This window comes from Haplochromis burtoni, unplaced genomic scaffold (assembly GCF_018398535.1).
Source record: "Haplochromis burtoni strain Fernald_Lab_line unplaced genomic scaffold, NCSU_Asbu1 Contig_387, whole genome shotgun sequence".
In the NCBI taxonomy this organism is placed as follows: Eukaryota; Metazoa; Chordata; class Actinopteri; order Cichliformes; family Cichlidae; genus Haplochromis; species Haplochromis burtoni.
In genome coordinates, this window is record NW_024582748.1 from 57,891 (window position 1) to 68,134 (window position 10,244).

The following is a 10,244-nucleotide window of genomic DNA, read 5'->3' on the forward strand; positions in this document are numbered from 1 at the left end:
TAACAGGAACGTTCTTCCTCATGAAGCAGAAACAGCTGGAGCCATCATGGCGTTCTTCCTCTCTCTGGGTTTGGCGTTAGGAGCTGCTCTCTCCTTTCTCATTAGAATACTGGTTTAACTGGAAATGTCGTCTTTCTCTTGGACTAACTGTGAAACTATCAGTGAACTCTTTTGTGCAGTTCTGGTCTGAGTGGCAGAAAAGCTTCAGTCAGACTGAAACTCCACAGCTCTTCAACTTTGTCTTGATTATTTTCTGTTTTATCCTGATGGAGGTGCTGCAGGATTACTTTCAGTATTTATTTCTTAAACATGAATCTGTACAATGAATATTCTTTGTATGTATTCATTAGAAACATTAAAAAAAGTTTAACAGGTTAAAAGATCTTTGATATTCACATTGATCGTCTTCATAGAGTTCTCAGAGCGTCACCATCTGTGATTTCCAGATAACTTATTTGACTAAACTCCAGATTTAAGAGTTTTATTGAAAGAAATGTGGTGACTTGATTAGAATTAAAGTTTAAAGGGTTCACATCCTGACATACATTATGAGAAATGACTTGAGTTACACGTTTGGTAAGCAATGAAATGACAATGAAGTAATACTACTAATATTACAATAATAAAAGTTAAGCAGTATAAACTGCACAGTAATAATTTGACAGTATTAAATTGAAGCACTGAGTTAGTGAAGTTATTGATGAAGTCTGATCTTCATCTCTGTTCATCTCATGTTAATATTTGTCAAGAGATATTGTAATATCAATATTGTAATGAGAAAAAAACTGTGTATTTAACGTGGATCCAAATAAATTAAAACTGCAGTGTGTGACGTTTTTATCAAATCGTCTTCATGCATGCTCGATCATCCAGGTTAGGAATCCCCAAAAGGTTTACAACCTTTGAAAGCCGCCCGCAGAACGAACAGTGGGCTATTTCACTTTATTTATTTTCAGCTCAATGAAAGACAGACAAGTGAAGAAAATTCCCACGTTTATTAACGTCCTCTGAAGGCATCAGCGGGGCTGTAAAGAATCCGAGCATCACTTAAACGCATCGCCAGCCTGGCTGAGCTGAAGCGTCCGACCAGACACAGCTGAGAGTTTAACGAGACCGAACCAAGACCAGGACCCGCACAAGAGGTCCGTGTCGTCCGTGTCAGTGTGACTGGACCGGGAAACAAACCGGAACCGACTGACACGACGTCCGGGTCTGATCCGAGAGTCAGAACCCTGGAAGAGCCCTGGATCCTCGGTCCTCGAGAAGGTAAAATTTCCCTCTCCGAAACAAAGTACTGCTGAGCAGTGAGGTACCGAAGTACTGCTGAGCACTGTAATGAAGTACTGCTGTGGGATTAGGTAACGAAGTACTGCTGAGCAGTGAGGTGATTTATAAAGTACAGAAGTAGAGAAGTTGAAAATAAGAACAAGAGGTATAAAAAAAAATTAACTAGTATTTTGAGGTCATGTAAAATTGAGAAATTATTAAATATGAATAAAAATAACAGTAAAGGGATTTGGAAAACATGAAATATTGTTATTAAAATAGTTCTAGGCAGTTACATTATCCTTCATATTTGACTAATAATGATGAGCGATGTGGTTAATGAGTTCAACAAATTCTTTGTAAATGTTGGGCCAGACTTGGCTGACAGAACACAAGAAACTGTGCAGAGAAAGAAACTAAGCTCATTGAACGTAATCCTCAACTAGGGCTGGGCCATATCAAACGTTCACGGTAACACCGGTGTAATGTTAGGCAATGGTTAGAAAATGAAATATGGCGATAGAATATGGGTAAAATTTTTAAATAACTTTAATGCACATAAAAAACAGCTGCTTGTTTAAGTGAAAATACATTGATGGGTTTTTTGCACTAATAAAGTTGTGGAGTGGTAAAGTATTTTGTCTCGCGTCAGTTATATCGTTATCGCAAATTTTCAAATATATATTGTGATAAATATTTCTGGCCATATTCCCCCGGCCTAATCCTCAGTCAGTGTTTTTAACGGTGGTGGAAAAAAAGGAAATCATGTTGTTGGGAAATCACAAACTGAAAACTCTACAGACTTTGATAACATTGATATGGAAATTGTTAAGAAAGCTATCGATGCTCCAAACCCTTAACATACATTTGCAATTTGCCTCTACAAACTGGTGCGTTCCCAACACAAATGAAAACTGCTAAAGTAATACCACTGTTTAAAAATGGAGATTGACACCTATTCACATTACAGGCCTGTTTCTCTACTCTCACAATTCTCACAAATACTGGAAAAAGGTTTTATTAATAATAGACTTGACAAATTAATAGATAAACATAAAATAATAATGGAAAGTCAGTATGGTTTCAGACCAAATAGATCAACATCCATGGCATTAATGGAACTAACTGAACATATCACTAATAAAACAGATCAAAGACAATGCACAGTCGGAGTTTTCATTGACCTACAAGAAGCTTTTGACACAATCAATCATGAAATATTACCTTATAAACTGGAGCACTACAGCATTAGAGGAGTGGGTCAGGAGTTATTTGAGAGACAGGCAACAATTTGTGAAGCTTGGTGAATATCAGAGTGCCTGGACATTGTTTGTGGAGTTCCACAGGGGTCAGCATTGGGTCCAAAGCTTATTTATCCTGTGCATCAATGATATATAAAAACATCTGATGTATTACAGTTTATTTTATTTGCAGATGATTCAAATATTTTTTTTGTGCTGGAGATAATTCACATCAGCTTTTGGAACACAAAACTGAAAACAAGGTTTGACAGAAACAAGTTTTCACTAAATTTGAATAAAACTACATTTATGTTATTTGGAAATTGTAAAAAAGATGCTGGAGCAGAATTGCTGATAAATAATGTTGAAGTAGTAAGTTTCTGATACAACGTTTCTGGGTGTGGTAACAGATAACAGAATGTGCTGGAAACCTCACACAAAGCATATACATGTCACAGGCGTGTTGCAGACAGTTGCAAACTTGATGACGAGCAGGACAGGCTTCTTGAAATCTGTGTCTTTGTCCTTAATTTGAAGATAAGATCACCCCCCACCCTCCCCACCTCACTCCACCCTCCGCCAACAGGAAGCAGATTCCTCAGAGACCTCTTTGCCCTATGAACAGGAAGTGATGTAATCCAGTAATCAGCTGAGATGACTGGGTCAGGAGACAGGAAGAGGCAATCACGCCGATGTTATCAACTCCTCAGACTCACTTTTCATGACCCAACTACGGCATTTCTGTCATCTGCAGATGGCCGACTGTTGACAACAGTTTCCCACAATGCACCACAGTCTGCTGCTCCTTATGACTGCAGCTTCTTCAACATCATTTCCCTTGAACGAAGATCCGCCTTTACAGATGTTCTCAGACAGAAACATCTGTAAAGATCCCACTTGGCCTCAGGAATTAGTACACTACTTTTCCTGCATTTAAACACATGATCGTCTCTCCTGTACTCGTGCTGGCTGCTTTGTTTCATAGTCTTATTTTTTACAGGCAAATGAAGCCATGTCAATAAAAGGAGTTTCCTGAATGAATCTGAAACTTCAGCTGGGTGGTGGTGTCTGTGGAACTACAGCATTCACCTCCTGATTGCACTGATGATGATTCAGGGAGGGACCGGGGCACTGGCTGTGCTGTCCTGAGGGGTTCTGATGATTGTAGTCAGGAAACTAAGATTAAAGAAACACTTAAAAGCACCAAAATAGATCATCTAACCTTTCGATACAAAGCACCCTGAGACTTCTGTTGTTATGTGACATATCAATTGTACTATATATCTATTGTATATACTATATTATTTTATCTTATTCTATTCTATTAGGGGGTTTTTTGGGGGGGAGGGGGGGTTACTGCTCTAACTTGTATTTTAAGAAAAGATACAATAACCTTTATTAGTCCCACACGTGGGAAATTTGTTGTGTCACAGCAGAAAGTGGACAGTGCAAAGTTACAGTAGCAAAAATTAAGAAAAGCAATGAAATAGGATATGATAATAAGAATAAGATACTATATGACATGATTTCCCACGTGTGGGACTAATAAAGGTTTATCTCATCTTTATCTTATAAACTTAAAGCTGAACTGAATTCAGTTACAGTCAAACAGGATCACTTTTTAATATGTTTCATGTTATGTTTTATTCTTCAGGTAAAACTTCCTAACACCAGGGTAGATGGATACTTGATCCCAAACTGACCAAAGTGAAAACAGCAGTTTGTATGACTGTCTGCAAAGCGTTTACTCTGCCGATGTGATCACACAGTGTTGGGACGTTTCACAGAACTCCACATCTGTTTGCATGTGCTCAAACATACAGGCATGCAGCATTGTTCCGTGTTTATTTTTCCAATGTCTGCTTTTAGCTTTATGTCAGAAATGTAATGTTCAAGGTTATGACCTGACGTCAGACCGGCTCCAAACACAGTACAGCGTATACAGTATGCAGTACACACAGAGCAGTGTATGCAGTTGAGAGTACATTTGTCCACATACAGATATCTGAAGCCTTCAGCTGTTACTGCTGAACATGACGGAGACAGCTGCTGGAAATACCACACACACACACACACACACACACTGCCTTCTCATGGTAACGTGGTGGACTTCAGGTGTGTTTTGTTGCTTCTCGCATTAATAAAGTAATAACTGGGTTATAACATCTAGTTCACGTCTGGGCACAGGTTTGTCCTGTGGCTCTTCCCCATACCAGAGCCGGTCCGTCTGCCACGTTTGTGTTTTAAATTCTCAGGCATGACGCTTCATGTTTTTCAGCCGAACAGATGCGTCACACCTACAGGCGAATGAGCAGCTGGGATTGACTAGCGCATGTTCACACCTGTACTTGTAGCACAGGTAAACAGGTGATTCACCTCAACAGGAGTGCATGACAACCTTTTCTTATTTCAGATCGCTGTGGATGGTGAGTCCAGGATGTACTTCCTGTCTCTGATCCTAATCAGACTGTGGACCTATTAGATCTCACAGGAGTCATGAACTTCGGGTCTGAGTCCTGGCAGTGGTTCAGGGTCCTTCTGGACTAGACTAACAGCAGTGTTTCTTAGACTTTCCAAGGATCGGGACTATGGGACCTCCGGTCGTTCAGGGAGCTCCTGTTGTACCAAAGATGGGGATCAGGGCCCGAATGTCCGACTTGTCTCAGAGGAGGGATGCTCAGGAGGGTCTGAACTTGAGCTTTCTGAGTCAACCTCCCCATTCCAACAAGAGCCTGGACCCCCAGCCCAGGTCAGAGACTACATTCCCAGTTCGCCCGAGTCCTTCCACCAGCAGGAGTTTGGCAAGGATGAAGAGAAGCAACAGTGAGGTGACGATCAGTGATGTCAGAGCTGAAGACATGGACCCTGCTGCCATCAACCCAAACACAGACGCAAGTCTGAGGCGAAAGTGCTGCAGCACTTCGACACTGGACCGCCAAAGTTTGTCACAATCCACTGAGACTCCTTCCTGGAGGCTGGAGCAGCAGGTGCCCAGCGCACCGCCTCCGTTCCCAGTATCTGCACAGCTTCATGCTGCACTGTCGCCCAGTCTGCAGACTGCCGCTCGCATTGCTCATGGGGATGTCATCTATGTACCCAACTATGTGAACGCTTCGGTTTATGTGTCGCATGTTCAGAAAACAAAGCCGGAGACATCGATCCTCAGCAGACTAAGGAATCAGAGGACAAACAGGGACACAAGACCCAGCGCAATCTCTTACAAATGCTTTTCTCATTATGATAGTCAGAGTGTCCTCTTCAACTTCAGCAGCGGCTTTGTCCCCCAAGCAGACCTCCAGCACAGAAGGAACGTCTCCACCTCTGGATGTGATGTGTTTGATGCTTTAAGCCCTGATGAACGTGACAAAAACAACTTTCTGGTGAGCAGCTGTCCGTTCTTTCATAATGAGATTGGAGGGGAGATGGAAAGGAGGCTGGGCCTGACTCGGGCCAACACCTCCACCTGTGGTGCTGCAGCAGACACATCCTTCAGCGATCCGCCGCTCAGCACCCGCCGCACTAACGCGAGCATCTCAGTGTTGGAGTTTAGTGGAGGAACTCGGGCGTTCGACCAACATCTGATGAATAATCACGACATTGAACACATTGACCTGGGAGCCAGATACTACCTGAAATACTTCTACAACCAAGGTAAGGTCCAGTCGAGGGCCAGACTTCACCACGATGCAGAAGCTGGATGCTCTTGCTAAAAGTAAAGCAAGGACGCTTTTTAAAATAGTGCCACGAGTTTAATCTAGTTCCAACAAAAGATATTTATAACAGGAAGAGTTTGTAAAAGATCTCAGTATCCAAAGAGTTAAAAAATAAACAGTTCAATAACTTCCAACAGAAACATTCTGCCATTAGGATAGGCGACACGATCAACATGTGACTGTGTGCTAAAAACAAACCCTGAAGTGCAATAATATTTCTGACTGTAAATGAAAAGAAATGAACTGAATATGAAGATCTGCAGATCTAACACACAGGTGTCAAACTCCAGGCCTCGAGGGCCGGTGTCCTGCGGGGTTTAGATGTGTCCTTGATCCAACACAGCTGATTTAAATGACTAAATGACCTCCTCAACATGTCCTGAAGTTTTCCAGAGGCCTGGTAACGAACTAATTATGTGATTTAGGTGTTGACCCAGGGTGAGCTCTAAAACCTGCAGGACACCGGCTTTCGAGGCCTGGAGTTCGACACCCCTGATTAATTTAAGCACTGTTACTGCGTTCAGGTTTCTGTTTTCACTGATGTGAGTGACCTTCTGTGTTTTTTCTGTCAGATCACCAAAATTATTTTGGCATTGATGAGAACTTTGGTCCGGTGTCTCTGAGCCTCCGGCGAGAGAAACTGGAGGAGAGGAGTGATGAGACACAGTACAACTACAGGATGATCCTCAGGACTGGTCAGGTAACTAGTCATGTGACCGGTCACGTGACTGGTTAGGCGACCTGACCTGATCACAGTCTGGTTTGAGATCATTTTCGATTACTAATTTATAAAGTGACTGTTGGTGATGCTGTTAATCCCTGTTTGTCCTTTTAGTCTGATCTAATCACGCCCCCTCTTTCAGCTGTCTACCCTGAGAGGATCCATCACAGAGGACTCTATTCCATCTTCATCCAAACACGGGACCAGTCGACGTCTTCCTCTGAAGGATGTTCTCGAGTTTGTGGTTCCTCAACTTAGCATCCACAGTCTCAGACTGGCTGCAGATTCACCCAGAGTCCCTGAACTGCTGCTGCAGCTGGACCAGCAGGAGGTGAGCCAGTCCCAGTGTGCCACCCACCAGCTGACCATGAAATACCTGCCACTGCCATGGTTGGCCTTCCCATGTTTCTGACAGGATGGTCTGTGTTAAACTAGAATCCCGTTTCATAGCCATTTTGCTAAATCGGGCTTTTGATGCTGTGACGCTTTCACATAATGAAACAGTTGGCATAAGAATTCAGCTTCTCGTGCTACGTCCACCATGCTGATCAATGCTGAGTAGCGTATTCTTCAAAAACACCCAAACACACATCCTCAGAGAGGTTTTCACAGGCAGCAGCTACGAGTTCTCTGTCTGAAAGAAATGATTCACTATTATCTCATCCTTCTAGAGCTTTAGAGATCCTAATAAAGCTTCTATGATTCTGTCCAGTTTAGAGACAAACTCAGACTTGATGGTATTAGCTGGAACAAGTAAGATGTACCTTTTTAATCAGCTACAGTTTTTGTCACGTTTTCCTTACTTTTTGGTGGCCCTCCCAGAGGTCAGTACAAAATAAAGAAAACCTTCTTGTGCTCTCTCAGAAGTTTAGCAAAGTGATACAAAGCAGTTTTTTAAGTGGCCACTGGAAGCCTCAGCAGAAGAAGAGAGGTCTCTTTAAGCTCCAGTCAGACTGAAATCCCAGGAGACGACACAGACGGACATCAGCCTGAGAACACAGCAGGAAGATGATAAGGTTACTATCGCATTAATATGAGATATCCACATGAGAGGCAGGAGGGTGCTCCTGCCTTCAGGTGTCACAGGTAAGAGACGAGGTAAAACACTGTGATAGGCTCATCTTTTTGTCCAGGTGCCCTAAAACGTCCACTGCAAGAGGGAGAAGTCAGCTGACCTTCCGATGTTGTGTGAAATGACCAAAGGTTTCCTGACACAGCATCATCAAGTCAATATAAACAATAAAACCAGTAAATCCAGTACAAACAGTGACACCAGCATTTTCTCCAATTTCTGAAGTACTCCTGTTTCAACTAACTATTATACAAATTATTATACAAATGATTTTCACTTGTGTGGGAAATCTAACCCCTCTTAGACCTTCACCGCAACTTTCCACACGTTCAAGTTTCTCAGGCGCTTCATGTGTGGTTATGCAGAAGGTTACCGGGTAGGGTTAAAAGATTTCCCGCTGGAGCGTAATTCACGCATCAGTTCCAAACCTTCTGAATTGATCTTATAACCAGCACCTTCAGAGTCCCGATAGTCCTTGCTGACCCTGCCTGCTTTTCTTTGTTTTACTGCAGCTGAAGTTCCAGCGCAAAGTGGGCGTGTTATTCTGTCGGGCTGGTCAGTCCACCGAGGAGGACAACAGTGACTCTGGCAGTCCCGCTCTAGATCAGTTCCTGGACCTTCTGGGCCACAGAGGTCCACTGAAAGATACCAGCGGTACCAGCACCATTTCTTTTTCTGAAACAAAACCAGGTCCTTGTTGGTCCTGGTTCTGCAATGATGTCAGAATGGTGTTTGGTAATTGTTGTTACTTTCTGTTTGCTTGTTTTTGTTTCCTGTCAGAAGACTCAACAGGGAGGCAGTCAGTTTTTACAACGTTCAGAGAATTCAAGCTGATGTTCCACGTGTCTACTGCAAGCAGCCCTCAGCAGGTGATTCTCCTGTTCCTAGTTTGACCTTGTACTGTGTACTGCACAAGTACCACAACTAAAGTTTTCAAGTATCTGTACTTTATGTCAGTATTTGTTTTTCTGACAGCTTTTTACTTTTACTCTCCACATTTCAACACAAATATTTCATCTTCCTACTTTATACATTTTCCAAGCGTGCTCCTTACTTTAGGTTTAACACTGACTCACATCGTAAGTTATTTCCCATCACTGCAACCCTTTAAACATCAAACCGATCTGAAAGTAAATGTAGGACCGATTACAGGTAAAATACAGTCCTATTGGTTTATCCATCATAAGGACGTATCAGATAAAGATAAAGAGGCAAAACCATATAATTTATGCATTGCTACTGTTAGTTAAAGGAGGTCATAACGGTGCTTTTTTATGTTCTGGTCACAGTACATCAGCTAACTACTGAAGTACTACAAAGGAAACAAATGAGAGATAAGATCATTTTGTTTAGAGATGGAGAAAGATGTAAGACTTTGTGGGTGGCCCACTTCAGCTCAGGTCCTCTACCAAAGGCCTGGGAGCCTGAGGTTCCTGCACAGTATCTTTGCTGTTCCTAGTTCCACCCTCTTCTAGACAGAGATGTTGAATGTCACCCCACATTTTTCTGGAGCCATTAGGCCAGTTCGGAGGTTATGTGTTATGATTACCATGGGAACCACTGTTACCTTCACTCTCCGCATCTTCTCGGGCTCCTCTCTCAGCCCTTGGTACTTCTGCTTATCATGTTACTTTTTCTTGATGTTGCTATCACTAGGTTCAGCTACATCACTATGGCCATCTTCCTCTGCTTGCCCACTAACGGTGGTACATACCGTGCAGGGGCCTGTCCTTCTATGATGGTTCCTCTCCTTGCTTCTCGTCTTACTCAGGTTTCTGCTGCCTGAGGTATTCACTAAGCACATAATGAGTTGTGGCCAACTTTTTGATGTACTCATGGATGTTCGTTGTCTCATCCTGGACAGTGGTTCTGAAACTCACTAGTCTTCGGCCTCCTCCGTTCTGCTTAGTGTACAGCCTTGGGGTGCTGGATTTGGGGTAATACTCTGCATGCATGGTCAGGAGCTTTCTTGTCTTGATGCAAGTGGCTTCTGTCTCCTCCTTTGGCCAGCTTATTATCCCAACAGGGTACTTGATCATCGGCAGGGTGTAGGTGCTGATTGCCCGGATCTTATTCCTCCCATTCAGCTGACTCCTCTGGACTTGCCTTACTTTCTGCAGGTACTTGATGGTTGGGACTTCCCTAGCAGCTTCTTCATGATTCCCATTTGCCTGTAGGATTCCTGGGTACTTGTAGCTGTCCTCAATGTCTGCATTGTTGCTTCTGGTAGT

General features: G+C 42.8%; 2 protein-coding genes across 9 annotated transcripts in view; both read left to right on the forward strand.

The window, feature by feature from the left end:
* The window catches only part of LOC102291612 (equilibrative nucleoside transporter 1), a 31,622-nt gene extending 30,777 nt beyond the window's left edge, over window positions 1–845 (forward strand). For 4 of the 5 annotated variants that reach the window (XM_005944441.2, XM_042212692.1, XM_042212691.1 and 1 more), the window contains one exon: window positions 7–845. In XM_005944441.2, the coding sequence (XP_005944503.1) occupies window positions 7–118 (112 nt within the window). In that variant the 3' untranslated portion in view covers window positions 119–845. The remainder of the gene's footprint in view (window positions 1–6) is intronic. The other variant, XM_014340791.2, reaches the window with a different exon arrangement.
* A 308-nt stretch (window positions 846–1,153) lies between these two features.
* Window positions 1,154–10,244, forward strand: part of LOC102290881 (signal-induced proliferation-associated 1-like protein 2) — a 63,740-nt gene continuing 54,649 nt past the window's right edge. For 3 of the 4 annotated variants that reach the window (XM_005944438.3, XM_014340788.2, XM_014340790.2), the window contains exons 1-6: window positions 1,154–1,266; window positions 4,921–6,158; window positions 6,793–6,920; window positions 7,084–7,272; window positions 8,526–8,667; window positions 8,794–8,882. In XM_005944438.3, coding sequence (XP_005944500.1) covers window positions 5,096–6,158; window positions 6,793–6,920; window positions 7,084–7,272; window positions 8,526–8,667; window positions 8,794–8,882 — 1,611 coding nt within the window. In that variant the 5' untranslated portion in view covers window positions 1,154–1,266; window positions 4,921–5,095. The remainder of the gene's footprint in view (window positions 1,267–4,920; window positions 6,159–6,792; window positions 6,921–7,083; window positions 7,273–8,525; window positions 8,668–8,793; window positions 8,883–10,244) is intronic. The other variant, XM_005944439.3, reaches the window with a different exon arrangement.